Genomic DNA, 24,617 nt, shown 5'->3' with positions numbered 1-24,617 from the left:
GCATGTGGTATAAAAGCTTCTTCAGAAACGTTTCTGTAGTCACACACTTACTTTATATTCAGATAAATACATATCTAGGCAAGAAAGAGCAGTTTTTGGTTTCCATGGTCAAGGGAAAGGCTGCAGAATCTAACTCAAGAGGTTTGGCAATTTGTACTGGGATGACTTAAGAGATTTTTGCCCCAAACCAGCCATTCTACCCAGAGGTTATCATCCCCTCAGAAGCTGCACTTCCCAACCTGGTGTACACTTGTGTGACCCGAAAGTTCCAGTGGTTTGTGTTACTACAGTGGGCTCTGACCTGTGGTGGTCAGGGAGGGGGCCTGATTTCCCTTGCAGCACTTCTGATGCAGGTGGTGACGGTGACCTCTGTAGAGCTGCATTTGGCAATCAATATATTGCTCCCCATGAGTGTCCAGTTTAAATTTCAAAGCCCTCATCAGGAAGCAGTTCAAAGGTAGTTGGAAGCACACATTCAGATTCCTGTGGCATCAACACAAGATTCTAAATTAATTTAAAAAAACCAGAAAGATTGTGGACATCCTTTTGCAAAAGAGTTTCTAACCCCTATCTGACTGATGATGTTCTTGGCTCTGTTTTTATGAGCAGCTTTGTGGTGCTGCTGTTGGTTAGAACAAAGTCTCCTAGGCCTTTGTGCACGGTGTTGCAGCTCTCTGCTCAGAAAGTTTTTATTATTTCTGTGTCCAATATCCATCTTCCTTCCTGAACAGTCTGCCTTAGCTCTTGAAATCAGGGTAATGGAGTTGTCCCCAAACATGTTGAAGGATATGGTATGTTTATATAGTAAAATAGTCTCATTTTCTCCTCTCTTTCAGTCAATGGAGATTAGACTTCATTTGGTTTAACAAGTTACTATGAAAAACATAGGAAGTGCTTCTGGCTTCTCTTGACTGGTGCTTGGGTTCACCTCCATCCTGATCCTTCCTGGTCAGTTCTACCCACAAACATTTTAACAATGCATCTGTTCCTTGGAGGGACCATGACAGGTCATGACCAACAGTCCATCAGGTAAGTGGAGATGGATCAACATTCCAGTGATAATGACTTGAGTGATTTGGGTCACAGTGAGCTCTTGTCAGATGCAAAGCAATGCAGAGATTTGGAATTCATTGAAGAAAATAAAGTGTATTTTTATATTCTAGTGTCACTGTCTTTCTCATACTAATTTCACACAGTCTTGAGGAAGCAGATATTTCTATGCCTGTTAAAAATTAATAGACAAGAATCGATGCTTTGATTTAAACATCTTCAATAACAATATAGGATTTGGTCTCAAACACATCAAAACTGTAGTTGCTAGAGACTGGCAATTGAAAAAACTTCCTCATGGGAATCTTTCTTCACAATGTAGCCAATTTTGCCTGAAGGGAACTTGAATAAGAATAAAACAAATGAGTTAGCCTAAGCCTGATCATCCCTGTCATTAATAAAAGTAAAAGTATATCGCATAATAACACAAGCTGACAGGGGCAAAATTTCAAAAGGTCTGTGACACTAACTGAGAGAACAAGATTTTCATCAGGTACCTGAAGGTGGAGATTGGCTCCTGGTGTGTTTCTGAAAGTCCCACCTTGGCTAAGTATTTAAGAGCCTGGACATTTGCCAAACATGGCCTGCAGCAACCTTTCTCCCTCCGTCCTTGCAGACTTCCAGCACGTTCCTCTTTAGACCCCAAACTCTCGCCAGTTTTCCCATTAGTTAAATATGCAAGATCTGAGAATTTTGCCCCCTTTATTACTTACCTGAGGAAAAATGACTTTTCCATTTCCAGTGTTCCCATGACGACATGTTTCTTACAAGGTACTGTAAAGAAGACAGCACATCTTACCTGCCTTAGGGAATACAATGCCTTGGGTGAACAACAACAGCAGGGCTTAAACTAAGCCATATGGAGTCATCTCTCCTGTCATAGCCTTTCAGCAGTCTGTAGCTGCAAGCATAGGTGTAGGACTACTCATTTGTTATGAGCTGTATCTGTTCTCAAGTCCTTCATTGGATAAAAACATGAACGATTACATTTAAGATTTCTTGAAGGTTTGCATCTTATAGAAGTTTTTGTATTTAAGTGAATTTAAATAGCATCTATTTAATTTCAAGAGCTTTATTTGGGTGCGAAAATCCCTCATATATCTTGCACAACTGTACAAATAACACTTATGTCCATTTTAGGCATAGACATGGTTATCATCACACTGGGTGCTATCAAAGATTTTATTTACAAAACAATTACTAAAATGCCTGTTGTCATATTTCCATTTATTTTTTTCTTACCCATAGGGTAATAGGTCCACCATAATTGCTTGGTGCATTTTATAATACAGAAGAAAAAGCTATGTTAATAAAAACTAACAAAAACTCACAAATAGCTACAAATCTGACAGAAAATGTCTAAGAAAAATTCTCCCCAAAATACAATACATTTTTCCACACATACACAGTACAGAATAAGTTCAAAGGCACAGCTTTGAATTTTGCTTTTGTAGACGTATATAGAATTATCACCACGTGAAGGAATTGAGAGAACATTTTCATACCTGTCAATAGGTAATTAAGTGAATAATCATGTTTGCATTGTCATTTTCTTTATATAATTGCTTCATATCATCATATTTAACATATGTGGCTCTGAATCCAAAATCTTCCCAGTCCCAAGTCCCTTCTTACCTTGTCATTACTGACCAGAGAAGTTAGATTTTTCCAGATTGTGCAAACTTAACACAAATACATATATAATAAGAACAATAGTCAACTTAAGGCAGTGTATAATTCAATGCTACATGTCTTCTCTTTTGTAAAGATCAAACTTACTGGATCAACAGAAAGGTGCATCAATACACAAAGTTAGGTGTAAACTGAAATCTACAGCAACAAATGTCTTTTTAAGGAACCAGATAGAGAAACTGATATGAATAAGTGAGGACTCTGCAGAATGGTTTTTAAGGAATGCATTAATAGCTTAAAAGAAGAACAGGTGACAGAGTTTTGCTGAGGGTGAATTTCCTGTCTTTAATTCAAGTTATAAATAGGTCTTGTTCCAGTACTCTTTTTATAAGACTCATTAACATTTGTCAATAAGAGAGGGGGGCAAAAATGGCTCACTCAAACTGACAGCACACAGGGTTGGCCCACATGCCAGAATTAAAAAAGGCACAGGTTGGCCCAAAAACTGGTCTAGAACAGCACAAAAGTCTTTCTCAGCTACAGGAACGTTCAGTCATACCAGTCTGCAATCTGCCCACATTATGAACTACGTTTATATGCCTGGGATCTTTTCCATCTTCACCTCTCTTGAAGAACATCCATGAAAAGTCCCACATAACATGAAGGTTTTTTAAGTACATGTGCTTAGTTGATAGCAGTCATTTTCATTTAGCCCAGCCTGTGGTGGCCTCCCCATTGATGTAGGCAAAGCCAGGAAAGTGTTGCATGTGCTCATATTCAGAATTTCTGCGTGTCGTCAAGGGGGTGTACATGTCACTAGAATTTCCATATCTTGTGGAGTGCATGGACGAGCTTGTGTAGCAGGAGTTTGCAGCTGGGACCTCTGGCCAGCGAGGAGTCACCGGTGTGGGATGCAGCCTGGGAGTACTGCTCATCAAACAGGGCTCCATTCTTGATGTTGGGCCATTGAAAGGGTACTACAATTAAAAAAAACCAAACCAACAAACAAACAAATAAAACTGAGTGAAATAATTATTTGCCATATACTTAATTTTAAAATATAGGCTGGTGGTGTCACAATTCTGTGTTTAAAAAAGCCAAAATCATATGAATTAGCAGCTCTCCAACAACAAGACGTCATACTGAAGGTGGAATATCAGATAACTAGTGTCTGCAGTAAAACGAAGTTTCAGGGAAAGCCTTGCAAAAGAGTCACTCCTTTTAAATATTGAATTAATTTATCAAAGTGCTAGGCACTGGCAGCTATATCTGGGAGCAGAAAAATAAATTAATTTAATCTTTTTCTCCCACTTTTACTTGAAAACTTGTTATGTACTAAAAATCAGAGTATAAGATGTCCCAACTCTTGCTCATTCAACTCAGTTTCAAGGGAGAGGAGCAAAAGAATCTTTATTACTGGGAAGGGGCCTGCCACTTAGAATGTTCACAAGGCATCCTCCCAGTTCCTGCAGAAAAACAGTATGGTCTGGCCTCAGAGTGAGCAGCTAATTGGAGAACTTATGAAAAGAGGCAGGCAGAAGAAGAATAATCTCTCTATTTCCCAGCCATTCGCAGTGACAGTTGGAAACTAGAAATCAAAGAAGTTTGACAAATGGCTTCAACTAAGCAGAAGATGTGCTGAGGAGAAGATAGACAGGAAAACAGAGAACAGCTTTTGCCCTTTATAGCCACAGCAACTGAAAGTAAATTGTACTTATGAGTGCTTGCTTAACATGTATTTATCTTATTGCTGGTGCTGCAGGAGCAGATCATCTGTGTTCTGTGTCTAAGAAATGGCTTTCCCTGTTTTGTCCCCCATCTGCATCAGAGAGATGGTTAGGATCCCTGTTCCCCTTGACCAGCCATGTATCTTCAGAGCTTCTACATTTTACCTCTTTATGCCTTTTCTGCAAAAAGTGTCATAATTTAAAATTTCGTTATCTTAGGTTGTTTGACATTGTATTATTTCTTTAACTAGAAAGCTGTTGCCAAAACAGAACTATAGTAGGACTATCACCTTTCCTGATGCTTAAGGCTGAGGACTGTAAAACCCCTTGCCCATCTTTTTGAGGCTCATGGAGAGAAGAGCTGCTGTGGTTGTTCCTAGGAGGGAGGTGTCAGTGATTCCCTAAGGGTCTCATTACATTACTCCAGTGCTGAATGGGCCCGGGGTTAATCAGTTGCATAAGCAACTGTTGCATAAGCCCCAGGCAATTACAGCAATGTCCCCTGAGGAGTTTGTGCTGTCTCCCTTCAGCCCGCAGCCAGGAAGGCAGCCCTGCCTTGGCAAACCTATTCAAACAGTTCACAAGCCTCAGGCAGCTCAAAGCCACATGCTGGCCACTCCTAATTAGAGAGGAGAAAAAGGAAGACTATTTTTGACCAACATAGTGATTTAGCATATTCCTCTCGTGTCCTGGGGAGACAGGCCATTTGGCAAATGAGAGGGAAGACATCAAAGCTGTATGATGCATTATTTACCATGTACTTCTCATCACCACAGAGGCTGGATTTACCTGTGCAATCAGCTGATGAAACAGCGTTAAACAGCAGCATCATACTGAAATGTCAACACTTCAACTCTGATGCTGCTGATACGAGAGGTTCCAGAAAAAGTTGAACAATTTTCATACTTTTAATGTTTGGGAGATTAGCTAACAGATTTAGGATGCTGCTTTCCTGGTCTGCACTGGCAATACACAGAAGTCACCCTACTGCCAGTGCCTGCTGACTGCCTTTGCCTAAAGAAAGCTCTTACCATAACGAATATAGAGGAAACAAGTTGTTTTTTGATTCACTATAGCTTCAGAGGTGAATTCATCTCCCATAACTTTAGTTATCAAAAAGTCAGCCATCTAGTAAAAGTGAGTCACTTATGCACTGTCTACAGCAACTGGAAGAATTTATCAATTCTCAAGATAAATATTTGAGACAGAAGGTGAACAGTCCTCAGAGGATGGCTCTTTGCCTCCTCTTGCTACATGATATAATCCACTGGTTAAGTTCTTTGAAGAAAAGTCCCCTTTGCATAGTTGTCAAATCCATAAATTGTTTTTTCTGGCTGATCTGAAATGTCCCACTAATGACTGTGTCATCTTTGAGATGGTAAGAGTCAGGACCAGGATAGATGAGTGGGACAAAAATCACACCACATAAATTTAAATATTTTTAATTTTCTGTTTTCTGTATGTTACCTGTGGAGATGCAAGATGTGGGCAAAGCTAAAAACTTTTTTCTTTTTCTTCAGTAGTACTTTACTTGATACCAATTATTGTGGTCTTTGCCTTTATTACCTGTTGATCTATACCTGAAGTCACTGTAGATTCTTGTATTAAAAAATATACTTATAACAATATTAACCTAGACTTCTGCCATAATACACCAACAATTATCTCTTTTCTTTCCAGTGAGGTAATTGATCTACTTTGTTGTTAACCATAACAGAAGCCCTTGCCATCCCAACTCAGTGCAATTTTCCTTTGAGGCTGTGAAACTGAGGTCATGACTTACAACAGGGGAATTACTCGCTTTCATATCCCTTACAAATGCCAAGAGAAACTCTGTCTTCAGCTGGGATAATTTGCTAATTGATAATTTGTAGACTGCAAAATCTATGGGTAAGAGGAAGAAAATGAACTCTGGGAATATTGAGGTGGGCCTCCTTGCTGTACACGGCACTGTGTGGGTAAGCCACATCATGTCTCTTTGATAGTTTGGAACCACAAAACCTGTACCATTGGTGAAACGAAATCTTGGCTCCCAGGATGAACTTCAGGATGCACTGAAAAAGAAAGACATTCCTCCTCCTATCTGCAGCCAATAGGCCATGCTAAGGCTTGCTAAGAACGCAGGGCAGTGGCTGTGCATGAGGGGACAGGATACAGTGTGCTGCTTTTCCTTTCATCCAGCGCACCCGACGCAGCTGTGTTTATGAATGTGTCATGAATGTAAAAAGAATAATTGCTTGAAAATAACATGGACTCTAAATATCTAGTATTTTACAATAAATTCTGTTATGACTGAATGCAAGATGGAAAGTTTTGTAATGGTAGGTCAGCTAATCGCAAATGAGTCAGTGACTTCTTTTTCCCTACAGTGAAGAGACTATTGAAAGACAATATTTTTAAAGTACTCATTTGCCCCTGCCTGACTATTAACTCACCCAATGAAGCATCTATTCAGCCTTGTTGGAGTGTCCAAAGCATAGCCATCTGGGCGGATGCCTGCCCATGCTGCCTGAATCACCTTTCACACTCTACATCCGGTTTAATGAAGAGTGCTTAAGCATGCTGAACTCAAAACACTGGGGCCTAGTGATCTTTGCCAGATATAAAAGCGACATTTGTTGGAGGGCTCTTGACAGGAAATTACCATTTTCTGGGTTAACTCACACTTGTTGCTACTGCTGCTGTTAGACAGACAAGAAGCCCTTTAAGTCTGGGAGACTTTGAGCAGATTATTGTTAAGGCCTTTCCCAAAAAAGTAAAATTAATTCAATTTCTTTTAGTATTATTTTAGAAAATATGATGATAAATATGTCCTCCCATATACTGAAGGCTGAGTTTCTGCAGTGTGCGAATGGAGAATAATCTCTTTATCCTTATCCTCAACTCACCAACAATTTATGAGTGGAGGTGAAAGGTGTCTCTGTCCAAAGAGCAAAATATTTTCCTTATGAATGTGTCTCTGACTTTACATTGCATTAGCTCACACTTTTGCTGAATGCTGTAAATTAATGTTGTATGTTAGCCACTGCTTTTGGGCTTGAAAATAACTCATACCAGAAGCTACACCAGTTGTGAGGAGCCGGCTATAAATTATGTTCAAAAATATGTTTAAAATCTCATTAAATGACACAATCTAAACTATTGACTGTGTCTTTATAACCCTTAATTTGACCCTTTTCTCCATAAATTGAACCTTATTGAATCTCTTAAATAGGTTAGGCGAAACTTCCAAGTCCATCTGAGTGATTTTGTTGCTTTTGGGAGTGGCATTTGGAGCCCTAAAAAAAATGCTATTTGTAATTATTTAAAGAGAAGTTAAGACATCTGTTTCCTGTTGCATTCAATACATAATTACTTCAATTACATGCTAGCAATCTCAAGTCCGTTATGAAGCTTTACAGTTTGGAACAATGACTCTTGTTGCATGGGTGAGATTTGGACAGTGTTTTTGTCTTTCTGTCATTACCAGCTGTTTGTTGACAAAGTGGTTATTGGGAAGGGTTTATTATTCTTACTGCATTGCTATAGTCATGGGTTTATAATGTGTATGTGCTGGGGAGTTAAGAACTTTTTGCCCTCTTTTTTTTTTTCTGAAGTAGATGGGCCAGAACAACACGAATGGACACTAAAGTGTTGACTCTGTCTGGGAGAGGATTTCTTTGGCTTCCCCACGGTAACAAAAACCAGTTACTACTGTCTTCCAGTACTGCTCTCATGTAAATCCTGCTGCAGAGGCATATGAAGGGAAATGAAGACATGACTGAGTAGAATTTTGGCATACAATGTTTTACAGAGAAATGGAGCTGCTGCACCCCTGGGAAGTTATGTGAGACCACTGCAGTCTACAGAGCAGTTTAGGAGAGTCAGAGTACAAATACAGCTAAAGTCCCTTTAACTATGGTCCAAATACTGTGTTCTGGGCCTCTGAGTAGTACAGACCCAATCTACTGCATAACACCAGTCTGTACTACTGCAGCATTTTCCAGACTGTGGAAGTAAACTATGGTCTTCATAAATACAGGCAAAAAACAAACAAACAAACAAACAAAAAACCAACTTGTCTTTAAGTAGGAACTGCATCACAAGGAACAAAACAAGAAACATTGCTATGCTACTCTGTTGAGTTCCTGCACCTGAGATAGACCATTTGGAGGTGGTTGTCCCATTTTTGGAAGTGACAAAGGAGAAAAGGTAAAATGAGGTTGTGTTTAGTGTGGCATCTAGGAGTGATTCTCAGATCTAGGTGGCCGATCTGGCTGCTTCTTGATTGAGTCCCTCCTATCTACTCTCAGGTTTGCACAAAAAGGGTGGATGGGAGCTCCAGCTCCATCAGGCTCCCTGCTCAACACAACTGAGGGAACGGGATGTTTGCACGCTCCTCAGACTACGCCTGCCCTGCAGTGCACATGGAGCCCTTGCATAACTCCTGTGTATCTCCAGAGTATCTGTCACAACAGAAACTAAACAGATGGCAACACGAGGTGACAGGAAGGACGTGAGAGCAGTGATGCAGATCTATGTCTTGAATGGCAAAAGTAGATAAATAGGGAATGAGTATTCCCTATTTCTCGTCACACCAAAAAGCCTTAGGGCACCCAATGCAGTCATAACAGACTTAAAATTAACAAGAGAATGTATGTTTCGTGCAACCCATTGTGAAGTCTCTATGTACAAAATCGCTCAAAGACAGGGTAATGTAGAGTGGTTTGCTCCAAAATACATCAGTCCAGCTGCTGCTTCCTACTCAGGATGTCCCTAGGCCAGCTCTTGCCAAACACAGCATAACTGTGCCAGTGAAAGGACCAATTTCTACTTACCCTGCTTCTAAGACTTTTCCTCCACACATTCTAGTAAATGCTAGAGAGAAGACGTGGATAAATGGACCCCAGTATGTTTCACTACAGCTACACATTAGAGTACTCAAAAAAGATACTGTATGTTTGCTGTTTTTCATACTGCATGCACAGTGATGCACATTCATACGATGTGCATCTGTATATATTACCAGATATATTAAAATGTACACTGATGCAGATCTCTCTAGTTATCCTTCAGACTGAAAGTGCTAGCCTTGAAATCTACAAAGAAAAATGACTGTGTCGTGAGTTACTTTGTGTTAAAGGAAAAGGTAGAATGATATGAATTGAAATATTTATGGATCGTCTGATAGAGGATTAAGACCTGTCTAACCAGTGTGAGCCTCGCAGACAAAGCTGTGCTCAGAAGCCAGTCGAGCCTACATCGTGGAGGTGGATTAGGTAGTGACATTGGGAAGGGGTTAACTTTGAAGGATGTACCTCTCTGCTAAGGTCAAGATAGGTTGATTAGACCGCTCAGTGGCTTTTAGACAGAGTTTTTGCCTGTTTTTTACCCTGGCACCTGGTACCTAAAACTGCAGAGACAGAGAATTGATGAAATATGGTGTTGGTATAGATGTGTTTGTGTACAGACATGAAATGGTCCCCTTCTATATGATGATGGAGTATCATCAGAGTATTGTATGCACTTCTGCACTATGGCTTAGAGAACTAGGCAGTAACAGATCAATCTGTAAACTGTTTTCATTTGTGTGTTGGGCTCCTGGCCAGTAAGCCAAGTCAAGAAATGAACAATCAGGCCTGGAATTACAAGGAAGGAACTGTTCTGAGAACTATTCACAGATGCTGATGAAAGAAAAAAAAATTCAGATTAAGACCAAGGTTTGAACAGACTGTTTCTGTCACAAAAAGAGTCTTAGCCATCAGTGGAAATTAGTCAGCCTATACTTCCAGACCCCCACCTGCATTTTTTGAGAACCGCACATAGTAAAAGATGTGTGACTTCTTCCCCAAAACAGCCTCACTCTAAAGATTCCAACAACAAACCCAAAAACCTCGAAGTAGCTGATAAAACCTGGAGTATGTCACTCTCTTCCACAGAAAGAGCTTGGACATGGTGTTCTTCAAGACCAAATGAGTAGTTTATAGTGACAGTCTACAATCCACCTCAATTACAGGTTGCCTGTTTTGGCTCAGCCCCCTTCTGGGACAAGGTCTCTCCCTGAATCCATGTTTGCAGAGGAGAATTTACACCCTCCGCACACATTTATTTTTTTTCTTAGGGGTTAACCCCTAGACACTGTCTTAAAGAGAATGATAGACTAAAGTTGAGCCAGAGTTCTATATTTGGCCTGAATGTAGATTATAACAAAGAGTTCTTTTTAAGACTCATGGTCAATGCCTCCTCTTCTCAACTAATTATACTACCACCAGCTATACACATTGCAACTCCTCTGGCTTCAGTATAGGGGCAACTCTTGATATATTCATTGTAAATTTGGCTTCCTGTATTTTTATTTTGCAACATCACAAGTCCTACTGCAATTCCTTGCACCATATTCCCTTCAGAAAGACTGCTAGAAAAAGTGTAGTTCCCTAACAGCTTATTAGGAACATCTTATGAACTTTTTTTGGTAAAAAGTAGCTAATAAAGGATTTATTATCAGAGCAGGAATCTTATAGAAGATAATTTAGCTTTAAAAAGACTGTCAGCAAATTCTATATCAAACCATTAGACTTTTAGATCATTTTTTGAAAGTAAGGTTTCAGCTTGTAGCTCCTGTCAGTGCAGAACAAGCACATTGATAGGGTTTTGGTAGCTGTGTCCTGCTGTGCAATTCCATCTCAGTTTACAAGCAGCATGAGAAAGAATATGCTAAATACAAACTGAAATCACTTTCCTCTCGAGTGTGATCATTAAAGCATATCTGTTCTTCATATGTTCAGGACAGTTCAAGGACTAGCAAGAGAGGAAAAAATGATCTATGATCTGACATCTGCACTTGTAGATACAGCCTACTACAATATGAAAAATATTTGCCTGATTTCAGTGTATGTTACTGTTTGCATACAACATGTTAACCAGGATATGAGTAAATTAAAAATGTGTTGATCTTGATTTGCTTTACTTATTTCTTGAGATAACAGGGTAAGGTCTGTACTGAAAAACGAAGGAATACAAACCTATCATAGGACTCTGTACTTAAATGACCACTCACTGTTCTTATTGAAGATAAGAAGCTGCAAAACCCCTTAAACAACTACTCCTCATATAGTCCAATAGACTAGGTACTACACATGGGTGAGAAGTTGTAGCTTATCCTTTCCATAAGCTAAGCAGCCATTGCTGAGCTGGTCCAAAAGAGCATGTTGGGTTCTTACAGGACAATCTTCCCAGCAGATCTTATAAAGCTTTAAGGAGATCAATACCATTATTCTTATCTTACAGCTAGGGAAAACGAAGCATAAAAAGGAGATCTGACTACTCTAAGATCATGTGGCAGACTAATAACAAAGACCTGAATGAGAGGCAGGCTTCATGTGCTCTAGTTCAAAGCATTACCAAATTCATATCTTGGCATCTGGTATGAAACTGTTCCAGTCCGGTGATGATAGCTGAGCCTGGCAGTCCCTAATATACTTGTATAAATTTCCAGTAGATACAGGGTAAGTGGTGCCATGTGGGTGGAGTATCCTAATGCCTTCACCCCCTCCCTGTATCCACCTTTTGCAAATCTTCCAGCAGAGAGCCCAGAGAGCAGCTACCTGCACCGTGGAAGCACCAGCTGCATGAGGTACTAAAGCCCTCCTACAGTGGCACTACTTTTGAACTATTGCCAGATCTCATCTTCAGTCTTAATCTGTGCTGGTTCCTACTGGCTCAGTTTTGTGAAGTGAAAGAGTTAGACATAATTTCTCAGCATTATAGCAGGAGTCTATAGCATAGAGATTAAACAAAACCTCTGCAGTGGTGTCCTGAAGTTGTTCAAACTATTTGCAGAACTCACTAATTTGGCAAATTCCTAAACGTGAGTATTCTCAAAAGCAGAGACTCCAGAAGATTCAACTACATCCTCTACGTCTTCGGCTGCATGAAAACACTTTCATTTCTTTTTAAGAATCTCTTCCTGCTCCCAACATCTAAGAATCATGCAACTAGTTATACTCATTTTTGCTTTAGCTACTCCTTAAAACAGAAACACTTTCCATGATCCAGTCTGCTGGATTTTAGGGTCAGTACTTTATATTCACAATCTAAGGCTACTTCTGATCTCCACCAAAATGAAAAAAAATATCTAGGTAATATAAGAAAATAAAAAAAATAGGAGCCTTTAATGATTAGACTGATGACAGCTTATTGATTCAGATAGCCTATAGGTTGATAAATTTACAAACAGAAATTTACCTCAAATGTTATAAATATCAACAAATAATAAATGCAACTTACCTGTGAAGAGCTTCTGTGGTAAGCTGAGTAGTGAAGTGGTCCAGAAATAGCAGAATCATGTGGTAAGGATGGATACTGACTCTGCATTGGATGGGGATGCTGGTTGCTATAGCTACCATAGTTGTAACTTCCTGTGTATCTAAAATACATTAAAAAAAGACTTCTAATGTGCACAATAATTGTATTCCAACTAATAATTCCAGAACTTTTATGAAACATACAGTTGCAGTTTTTTGGAATAAGAGAATGATTTTTTAAATCTTTTTTAAAAAGATATTTCCCAGGTCAGATGGGAAGCAGATGCCTCTTAGTGAAACTACGTGTCTAACACAACAACAGAGAGACTCAGCATGTTTCTGTGACTAATTTTAAACTGCAGACTCAGTTGTGCACTTTCTAAGGAGGAAGTATCTTTCCCTTTTATTGTTATTTTAGTGCCACGTTCCTAGTAAATTGCTATCCAGGCTGAGGAAGTATAGTAAGCTTTGACTTAAAGAACTGTACTGAGTTCAGCTATCTCCTTGCACCGTGGTCAGATGTTCCTTTTTTGGGAGGCAGAGGGGTGTATTAGTTTGAATCTGAAACGTACAAGATACAGCTTTAGCACAGCCAGCTCAATAACAGAGCGGGATGTGAGGCTGGAGAACTTGTCTACTTTCTTTTTTGATTCTCAACCTCCTGTCTAGGAACAGCCAGGGAAAAGGAAGGAGCAGTTTCCATAGTTATAGAAAACTGCAGGGTCAGTGTTTGTTGACCACCATTATTTAGACCATTCACTAGCAGAAGGTGTGTGGACACTTTCTGCAATTTCCCCATCTTTGTGTAGCCATGTGAACATTTGATCTTCGCTGACTTTCGGAAAAGTTGATTCACCTAGATTAAAATGTTTCCTTAAATCACCATAATCAGTCAAACACCAGAGGCAAGAGATTCCTTTAGGAACAATGAATTCTCACACATATACACACATTTGTACTGCCTTACTGTAGTCTGTTCCAATTCTTGCATCCTGTTATCTCCTGAACCTCCCTGCTGCTCTATTTCTGTCTCCACCAAACAGTCAAATTGCTGGATAAGAGAAGTGTTCCATAACTCCATATTCAGTTTTTTACCAGTAAGGACTTAGCAGTGACTTTCAAACAGATATCTAAACCTAATCACATCCAAGAGGGAAGAAGATGTACAGTTCAAATTAATCTACTGCTACCTTCCAAACAGTATAGAATCTTCCACCCTGGGAAAGCACTTCTACAAAGTTAAGGAGTATGCAGTGAGACTGAGGAACTCAGTGAAGCCTTTTGAACCTCTTGCATCATAGCAGCACTTGGGCATTTGCTAATCTTGCTGTATGCCTGGCCCTTTTCCACCTATTATTTTGTGATTGTTTCTTTTTAGTTATGGATAACTACGAGTTATAAACTCAGATGTGGATGGCACAGAAGTGTTGCTTGATGAAAAAAGCACTGAGAGACTTAGTCTGAGTGTCTGAAGTATTTCAAGATCAAATAATGTTACATATATTTATAATTATTTTAATATATATAGTTGTTTTAATTTTAAATCTGTAATTATTTTAATTGAGAGCCTTGAGCAAATTTTGGTGATGGAGACAGGATTAGAATATTATAGTGAAAATGTGCCCATTTCTCCGTCTTTGATGGTTTTTTGTCCACAGGTTAACAGTAGTCATTGAATCATTAAGGTTGGAAGGGACTTGTAGAATTTGTTTAGTCTAACCCCTCTGCTCAAAGCAGGGTCAGCTAGAGCAGGCTGCCCAGGATTGTGTCCAGAGCAACCTGCTCCAATGTTTGATCACACAGTAAAACAAGGAGGGTTTTTGTTTATGTTTAAACAGAATTTCTTGTAATTCTAGTTGTGGCTGTTGCCTCTTGGCCTGTCACTAAATACCACTAAGGAGAATCTGTCTCCATCTTCCTTACATCCCCCAGAAGGTATTTATACACATTGATAAGACCCTCCTTGAGCCTTCTGTGTCTGATGCTAAATAGTCTCAGCTTTCTCAGCCTCTCTGCTATGGCAGATAGTTCATTCCCATAATCATCAAGTGGCCCTTTTCTGGACTTACTCCAGTATACCTATGTCTGTCTTGTACTGGAGAGCACAGAATTGGATCCAGATGTAGTCTCAGGAGTGCTGACCAGAGGAGAAGGATCACCTCTCCTGAGACATGGTATAGTAAGGTTGTTCTTTTGGCACATCTAGCTTTTGGGATAAAACATGGCATAGGAAAACAGAAATCAGAAGAAATCTATTGAAACCTTCTGTTTTAGAAAATATCCTCTAGGCCTACTGTGGTTTTAAATAGAATTAAATGAGATTATAAAACTAAGACATAATATAATTATACAACAGCAACAACAGCCAAAGAATTATGATACCAATATCTCTGCAGTACAGACTCACTGCATCAAGAAATAGCTTTCCATTGTATTTCAAAAAAATGCCTAAGTTCATCCAAAACCTACAAAAAAACCCCAAAACAAAACAAACCCCAAGCCACTGGGAAGTGACTTACCCGTGTTCTTCTCTGTGGGGATAAACAGGTATCCGGTGTGTGACAGATGAAGAGGGTACATGTGGACTTCGCATGCAGGGCAGCTGCTGGGAATTTTCAGCAGGTGACCCAGCAGCTGTTGTCACAGTGTAGGTGAGTGACCATGTGTAGGATTGCATAGCCCCTGTAGACAAACAAATATTAAAGGAACAGAGTTAACATTGGCTGCCATCCACAGAGGTGTCATTCTTTGAGAGGATGACAGGAAAACAAGTTAACAGGCAATAATGATGGAAAGGGCATCAACCAAAGTGAACAAACCAGTCATATCTTAGGCATAAGTAAAAATACATTTCAATCATTTGGAGTGTGCAAAGATCCAGAAGTGTGAAACATATATGGGATGGCTCACACTGTGAACTTTCAGTGTGGTGTTGAAATAATTCTTCAGAAAAAAAAAAACCAAAACAAACCTGGATGGAACTCAGAAAAACACCAGTGTTAAGATTTCTCAGGCATGATACACCAAACCCTGAGGTCTCTTTCATACCTCCTGGACTGAGGCAGGAGGTATAATCAGAACAGTGAAGGATTAGAAAAAAATGGGTGTTGCGCAAATAAATGTCTTGATTCCTTTTGCAGTTTGTACCTGTTCCACCCTTGTAGAGGAACCACCTGTACCAGCCCTTGTAGTGGAACCACCTGTACCAGCCCTTGTAGTGGCAACACTAAAAAGATCTCCAAATTATAACAAGTATATAGACAGAAATTGCCTGGCCTTTTCCTTCCTGCAAATAATATTTCTTTTTTTTTTCCTTCTTTTTTTTTTGTGGCAGCAGGGACTGGAGTTAATTTCTTTTTTCATGTAGAGTGTTTGTGGGAAGAGCAAAGAGCAAAGAAGTGGGTTTTCCATTTTGCTTAGAAGGTGCTGAGTTTTTTAATCATCCTGATCCCTTACAGGCAGGAACTCCAGTTTCACGAGCCAGCTGCTGAGAAACCTTTGTCCTTTGCACACACCCCTTTCACTCAGGAGGTTGACAGATCCATTGTTCCAGTATAACATAGCTCTCGCTGGAGGTCATGACCATACTGGCTGAGATTACCCTGTAAATGAGGACCAGAACACTGAATTTAGCCCAATGTGAACACAAGTTTGGGGGTCTCTGGGCACTCTTGACTCTTTTTCATCAGCTAAAAGGAATTGCAGGAGGTGACTAGTTTTTTTTTCAGTATGGATTCTAGGACTTCCTGTAGTATCAAAGGGCGTAATTCAGAGGGGGAAGTGATTATACTACCAGGTCTGTGCCCACTCCATGGCTTTGGGGAATGAAAAGCCTATCTTAGCTGTGCATAATTTTCCTCAGGTATGTGTGATTTTATTTGGCAAAATCAGGCAAATATTTTTTTAAATGGGAAATGCTTAATTCTGGGACTGAATGAAGGCATTCTGAGCTCCACAAGGTAAGTCCAGCTTGAAATATTTCAGCAGGGTGTGATTTGTTGCTCTTATAATAGACATCCTTGGATGTACTAGGGCCAAGGGTGTTTGTGATAGGTCTGTTTTCACATGCTTGGATTTTCTGCCACAGACTTGTATTTTCAGTCTTTCATGTTCTCCCGTTGCAGAGGACCATTGAGATCCCTGAGACCAAAGATAATTCAGCCCATCACTGTTGCTGTGGGTATAAGCAGTCATGGTTCCTTGAGTTGAGGAAATTATTTAAGGAAGCCTGCCTTTGCTAAAAAAGTTTATGTGGAAGGGGCCAAAACTTCTTATGTGGTCACCAAATATCTTCATTTGAAAACAAGAGAAAAACTGTTTTGAAATTATCGACAACTTGTCTACAGAATATTTTTATGAAACGTTCCAATTTCAAAAGGTCAACATATTTTTCGAGTTATCTTCCAAAAGAAAATCTGAAACTTTTTTCAAAACAGGCCTAAATTCAAAAGGCAAAACAAAGAGAAAAGAAAGAAGGAGAACGAAGATGGTGAAAAAAACCCAGATACTTATTTTTAGGTAACATTATTTTTGGTTTTTTCACTTTTTTTTTTCACTTTACCATAAAACACAAATTTACTTTGACCGGATTTTATTTTTTCCCCAGAAAGAAATTGACCATTAATCCAAAAATCTCATGACCTTCCTACCTCTAACACAAAGAGTAATAAAAGGGCCAAAAGATCCTTTGCATTTTATCTAATATTGTATTCAATATGCCTGTGTCCCAGTCCTTGATGATTAATTTCCTCAGCTAGTCACAGAATTGAACTCCAGGAGATGAAGTCTCTTTTAGATATGACTGAACCCAACTGAACTGCTTTTTTGAAATAAGCAAAAACAATAGTGATTGAGCAACAATTTGCTCTGCTTTGTGTTCTGAACATGCAGGATTTGATTAAAATAGGGAAATTCATTTATTATCACTCCTTTTTCTTTTCTCTTTGAAAAAAAAAAAAAAAAGAGTGATTTTGGGGATACTAACCAAGAGGTCATCTGACCTGCAGGGGAGCCAAATATAAGTGGAACTGCTCTTAGTCCAACAATGGCCCTGTTGTTATTGGTGCCATCATGTACACCAGTGCACAAAACTCCCAAAAGTTGCTTCATGGTGCTGCATTTTATATCTGCTTTATGCTGGAGTAAATGACCATGAAAGTACAAGTGAGAACTCACAGCACTGTGTACTATGTCTCGTAGTAAGAAGTACTGTCAACCTCAAGCAATCAGAAATCCAGAGTCAGACCCCCCTTCTGTCCTCCCACAATGAACAGATTACCTTACCTATCAGCTTTAGAAAAACACAAGCCCTTCCATTTGAAGGGGAGAATTGCCTTTTGAAGTTGGAACCCTTGACTTTTACACTCTGCAGCTATTAGAATTGAACTGATTGTTGGAGAAGAGCTGATGTTCTCAAATACTTGTATAAGTCCAGGAGCTAAAGCTTTACGAAAAAAAACCAGAAATTTGTTCTACTCATACACACAAATATGAGAAGTGGTAGTTCTGTGCAAGCTCTGTGCAAGCACTCCCAGATCTTTAACACCTAGCCTGGACTTGGAAAAACAGTGACCCTTAATGACCATTGCTGACCTGAAGACTCATTTTAAGCATATATTTTTTGAAACTGAACAGTAAACTCCATAGTTTAATAACACATTAGGAACTACTTACTATTCAGAGTTAATTCTGTGCCATCTAAAAATGATTACATTGGTAAATGAGTAATAAAAGCTTTAAGAGGGGCTTTAAGAGAGAGCAGCATAGTCAGCCATACCATTATCAATTTTATTACAATATTGTTGCAGTTTGAATAATCATTAATCTGGCCTTTGTGATTTAGAAAGGATGAAGACTAATTAGCCTTTTAAATGTCTAGTAACCTAACAAAAAGTTTTAAATAAAATGTTAGCAATGCCATGCCAGATGTTCTGCCACAGAATGTGATACAGAGCATTTACCTTTCTTTTGCTCAGTATCATGTAATTGCAACAGTTTAATTTGGTTTTGCACTGACCACTGACTGAAGGTAAAGAGGTTAAAATGCAAGTTTAATAGTTAACTTTTATTGCTAATTCCAAAAACAAGAAAGAGTTAATGATACCTTAAACTGGGGGACTGAAAGCTAATGGTAACCAATGGAACTAGTTCTCAAGATGTGCAAAGCATTTGCAGAGTTTTACATTTACCTCATAAAAGACAGGGATGAAAACCAATACTTTCAATACACCTTTCCAGAACAGAGGTTCCTGTTCCAAAATATTCTTTGTATTAATGCCACAGATCTATATATAAAATAGGTTTAGCATATGCAATGCATCTTCAGCACTCCTATTTTAAAGTATAGCAATTTCCTATATCTGAGACACAGTTGTTATTTCATATTGCTTTATGTGAATGAACAGTGCATTCCATGGTGTAATGGTTAGCAAACTAAAAAGGTGATCAGTTCATCTACATGATGAACATGGGAAACAGAGGTATTATCCATTGCCCAAATTATGAACAAGAAATAGCTGCCTACTCATATTTAATCTCAACCAGACCACTACTTGCATCGACAAGTTTGGTTTGTGCTAGGCAAAAATTTTCACACTCACAGAAGTGAGACTGCACCAGACGGCAAGAGTAAAACCCAATTCAACCCAATAAAATTTTTTAAAACAATGTAAAAATAATCAGAAATAGTTTTCTTGCCTAAAAAGTTCTGATGTGGGAAAAACTACATCAAGTTCTACTGCTGTACTGTGGGAGTAGGTTCTTCCACAATTGTCCCCAAACCATCTTGTTTCTGGCTTGAGACTTCACACTAGCAGACCTTGGCCTTAGCAGGACATACTAACATACTTAAATCCGTAAGTAAAGATCAGGTTCAAAACCCTCTGAGCAACCTGTATGTACATAAATGGGACATTTATGTCATATGGGACCCAAATGAGAGGCATCCCAGTCTCCTTGGCTGATGTAGTTGCCAAGGCACTCTCCATGATATTTGAAAAGTCATGGCAGTCAGGGGAAGTCCCAGGTGACTGGAAAAGGGGAAACATTGTACTGATCTTTAAAAAGGGTAGAAAGGAGGACCCTGAGAACTACTGACCTGTCAGCCTTACCTCTGTGCCTGGGAAGATCATGGAACACATCCTCCTGGGAGCTATGCTAAGACACATGGAGGACAAGGAGGTAATTTGGGACAACCAGCACAACTTCACCAAGGGCAAGCCCTGCATGACCAATCTAATGGCCTTCTATGATGAAGTGATTGTATCACTGGAGAAGGGAAAGGTTACAGATGTCATTTATCTGTCATTTATCTTTCTGTAAAGCCTTTGGCATAGTCTCCCACTACATCCTTTTCTCTAAATTGGAGAGAGATGGATTTGATAAGTGGACTGCTATGTGGATAAGAAAGTGGTTGGACAATTGCATCTAGAGAGTAGTGGTCAACAGCTCTGAGTCCCGATGCACATCAGTGACAAGTGGTGTCCCTCAGGGGTCCTTACTGGGATCAGTGTTCTTTAATATCTTAATGACACAGATAAAGGGATTGAGTGCACCCTCAGCAAATTCGCAGATGACTCCAAGCTAAATGGTGCAGTTGACACACCTGAAAGATGGGATGCCATCCAGAGGACCTGGACAAGCTCGAGAAATGGGACCATGGGATTCTCATGAGGTTTAACAAGACCAAGCACAAGGTGCTGCACCTGGGTTGGGGCAAACATCTCCATCAGTATCAACAGTATCAACATAGGCTGGGGGATGAACGGATGGAGAGCAGCTCTGCTGAGAAGGACTTGGAGTTGCTGGTAAATGAGAGGCTGGACTTGAGCTGGCGATGTGTGCTCACAGCCCAGAAAGCCAATTGCATCCTGGGCTGTATGAAAAACAGCACAACCAGCAGGGCAAGGTAGGTGATTCTGCACCTCTGCTCTGCTCTGGTGAGACCCCACCTGGAGCCTTGCATTCAGCTGTGGGGTCCCCAGCACAGGAAGGACATCGGCCTGTTGGAGCGAGTCCAGAGGAAGGTCACCAAGACGACTAGAGTGTTGGAGCACCTCTCCAGTGAGGAAAGGTTGAGAGAACTGGGTTTGTTCAGCCTGGAAAAGAGAAGGCTTCAGGGTAACCTAATTGTGCTCTATGGTGAACTTGCCACTGGCTACCGCAAGAGAGGAGCCCCGAAGAGGAGATACAAGGACTCCCTGAAACAACATCTCAACCTTGGCCATATCTGGCCATGTCTGGCCATCATCACTGGTCTACTCTGGCCTCCAATCGGGAGGTCTGCAGACACACCATCGATAACGCTGCTGCTTCCTTTGAGAACACACGCAGGGTCACTCTTGAGGAGAAAAGACAGCGCAGAAAGAACCATGTCTTGCCAATACCATCTAAGGAGTCTTTCTGCTGTGCCTTTTGCAACCAGACGTGTCTATCTCACATTGGCCTTTTCAGCCACCAGCACACTTGTAGCAAATGTGGGTAGAGCCCTTCCCAAATCTTAGTTCACGAATCCTAGCCATGATGATGATGACAGCCCTGTGTCATACTAACTTCTGGCTCTACACAACGATCTCACTGGACCACAATGCCTACAGACCAAATTACCTGCAAAATCAATGTTTCAACAAAAGTCACAGATATACACCACCTCCACTGTTGACTGATCTAAACCTATGTGATCACCTGCCATGTCTGGGAATCATTTGTCTCTCATCTAACTGTCCTGGGCGTAATACCATCCTATTTCCCTCCTACAAATGTATTATCTTCAGCAGTGAGAAAACCTTAAGTTGTGATGTAGGGACAAATCTTTTTAAATCTCTTTCCACCACAGTTATGCATTGTGTTTCCCTGTGGCGCCTTTGAAAACATGAAAAATATTTTTCAGAAAGATTTATTAGTTGTCCAGCCACTGCCAAATTCTCTAGTGTGGTAAATCATCATTTTATGACATTTTTCTAGAAGATTTTGTAACTTTTCCAGTACATCACAAAAGCGAGAGTTTCCACATTCTGGTTATACACCCTTTTCACTGAGGAGCAGCAAAGCTGGAATTTCACTGCCTGAAATGCTTTCTGAAAGTTTCTTTCCATGAATTAAGAAAACACACTCTTTTGTTCATACGATCAGACTGTCCTGCCCACATCCAAAAGGTAATGAGTTTTACATTAGAGTAAAGAGGATGATGGCCATTTATACAACCCAAAGAAGAAGCTAGTTTTATGCTTATTGTTTTCTGTCAAGCCATCCTTTAAGTGCAGATTTTTTTAATCTGTGGGCCCACCAGAATACAACAACGTCATGAATTGCCATAGTAGAGTATAAAACTGAAAATAGGCTTCAAACATGTAATTTCTAGTCTCTAACATTGACAGATGAAATTCATCAGCGATATGTAAAACATTCCCAAGAGAAACTTGCACAGCTATTTAAACATATTTGGGTGTGAAATGCATTGAAAGATACCCATCTGTCACTTTACCCTGTAGGAATTCCTGAGTCAGTATTGAATTAGGATTTTGAAAATCTCACAAAACCTAATACATGGCACATTTCCTTCAAATGCATAAAATATCCAAACACCATATCTTTTTCCTGATAGACTGTACATCATGTTTGGATACAGTGAGAACAGATTTCTGGTTTAGGAAGGGTTCTCATATCTTGCAAGCCAGCACATCATCTTCTCGAGCTCAATATCAGGTCACCAAGTGCAAAAGCCACCTTCAAGTAGATTTAGTTGCCTAAGCTTACCTACCTGTAGTAGCTGTTATGCCACCATACTCTGGGGACTGATTGCTGATGGGTGATGGGGCAGAGGGCACTTCCACTGAGGTGGCAGATTTAGCGGGGGAGAACGGCGCCGGGGAGGGAGTTGGAGGAGCTGCTTCACTCAGAATAATTTCTTCTCGTATTTCTGCTGCAGAATGAGAGAGAAATCATAAAACATAGCTAAAGGTAGACTCAGGGAACACTGAGAAACTAAAAAGAAATATTAATTCAAGCAGTTAAGTTCCATAGAGTGTAAGAAATACATAGCAGAAACCACAAATCTTTGAAAGAAGTACTTCTGTAACATTCAGCATTACAACCTTCAATGTACATAAGACTTCTTAAAGGAAAGTACCATTTTTGCTATTGTATGGATAGGAAACTCATGCATGGACAGCTTAAGGCTTATATTCCTGTATTGTACTATTACATATCTGAAATTAGGAGTCCACTCTGAGTTAGGTGCTCCTACACCTTCTAGTGACATGGGAAAGAAACAGGAATCTCCAGGGGATTCCAGTGGTTTTTGTCACAATCCTCTTTCTTTGTTGACTAAAGAGGATGACATCCTGAATGGTTTAACTGCTAAAGGCATGTGGAAAATATGCAAGGATAAGCAACTTGTTTGTTAAAAATCCAAGAGGCTATGGTAGAGCAGTGAATTAAATTCAAGTCTTTCACCACATAGAAGATATTACTCTAACCACTGAAATGTTCCTCTTCCCATAAATCTACAAGCTGACAAATTAAGCCACAGCTAAAATGGAAAATGAAGCTTTCCAAAGGTGACAGAGAGGTTTAACTTGACAAAATTAATGGGAGATTCAAGGAGGGAAGATCACTGAGGACCCCTCATCACAAGGGATTGCCCAGAGTAGAAAGACTAAAGGAAATCTCTGCTTGCTTCTGTTCTGGCAAGGCAGTGTAGAGTGGAGCAGGACTCAGAATCTCCTTCCATACAGGCACTCAGAACATAAGTGTACCAGAAACAATAGCTCTGGGGTTTGTCTTTTCTCACTTCTGATATCTCTTCCTCTTATTTAGACTGGTAAAAATCCACTGATATCAGTGAATTTATTAACACTGGGTCCACTGAAATGCAGTAATCAATTAGACAGAATAACTGAGGTAAAAGTTTCAGTACAAAAACTTCTTAGTGAAACACTGACTGAGTGCTTAGGAATGGGATTTCAGACATCCAGAGTGACATTGGGAGACAGGCAGATCTCTTCCAGAATGTGTTAACCAGGGATGCCTCCCAAATGATTTATTTCACATCACGATCGAACTGAAAACCACCTTGCTCCTATATAAGCCTCAGTGGGTTAGACAAGGATAAAGAAATACCCCCATATAGAAAATAGAGAAACCAATGGAATAAAACAACATGATTAATAAAAGAACAAACTCACCTGTGCTTCCTTCTCCTTTCATTGCCCTCATTAGCTCATTAGCTTTCTCCTGACAATGGAGTGATTCTAGCAGGTACAATACGTAGTCATCAAACATCAAGTGAATAAGGTGAAATGACCCTGGTAATAAAGTGAAAAAACAAAAAAGCCATTGACTGTCTCAATACACTCATTAAACCAATTATTACCGTGCTCAACACAAACAGTACTGGGTAGGACTGCCTCCATATGTTACTGCCACTGAAGTATCTCTCTTACTGGAGGCAGGAGAGGTCAAAATAAAACTGGTGAGTAGTAAACCCTGTTCATTCCTGGATTTATACAGGCTTCTACAACCAATTGTGGTCTAGGGTGCAAGAAAGTCACCTAACTGAAAGCTGGAACTTGACAGATTTTTCTTGTCCTACATTAGCATTGAATGACAATTTTGACACTTGCACTACAGTGAAATGGTTTTGTTTTATCTAAAGGATCAGATATTATAATTATTTGTCAGAAGTAGAATCCCAAACTGGCTGCCTTAGCAACACACCCTGGTATGAATTTTCTGAACTACCTGTGCCAAAGAAATGAGAGACTAATCAATAGGAAGGTAGAAGCAACCTTCCAAATCTCTTGATGGTATCTCCCCAGTGCAGTATCTGCCAAACATGGAGACAATAGCAGCAACTGCAGATGTCTCAAAGGAAAAGATTTGTGCCAAAGCTTTGCTCTGTCATAGTTCTTCTACTGAAGAAGTGCTA

General features: G+C 39.8%; 1 protein-coding gene across 1 annotated transcript in view; it reads right to left on the bottom strand.

The window, feature by feature from the left end:
• Nucleotides 1–2,222: 2,222 nt before the first annotated feature.
• RFX4 (regulatory factor X4) overlaps nt 2,223–24,617 on the bottom strand; it is a 64,548-nt gene continuing 42,153 nt past the window's right edge. Inside the window, exons 13-17 of the mRNA XM_029963403.1 lie at nt 23,875–23,994; nt 22,449–22,610; nt 15,211–15,373; nt 12,675–12,813; nt 2,223–3,659 (exon numbers count right to left, since the gene is read on the bottom strand). Of these exons, the coding sequence (XP_029819263.1) occupies nt 3,387–3,659; nt 12,675–12,813; nt 15,211–15,373; nt 22,449–22,610; nt 23,875–23,994 (857 nt within the window). The 3' untranslated portion in view covers nt 2,223–3,386. The remainder of the gene's footprint in view (nt 3,660–12,674; nt 12,814–15,210; nt 15,374–22,448; nt 22,611–23,874; nt 23,995–24,617) is intronic.

The sequence above is a fragment of the Manacus vitellinus genome, unplaced genomic scaffold (assembly GCF_001715985.3).
Source record: "Manacus vitellinus isolate BGI_N305 unplaced genomic scaffold, ASM171598v3 scaffold_5_pilon, whole genome shotgun sequence".
Classification (NCBI taxonomy): domain Eukaryota; kingdom Metazoa; phylum Chordata; class Aves; order Passeriformes; family Pipridae; genus Manacus; species Manacus vitellinus.
The sequence above is the reverse complement of the archived record's forward strand: the minus strand, read 5'-3'. Positions and strand labels throughout refer to the sequence as shown.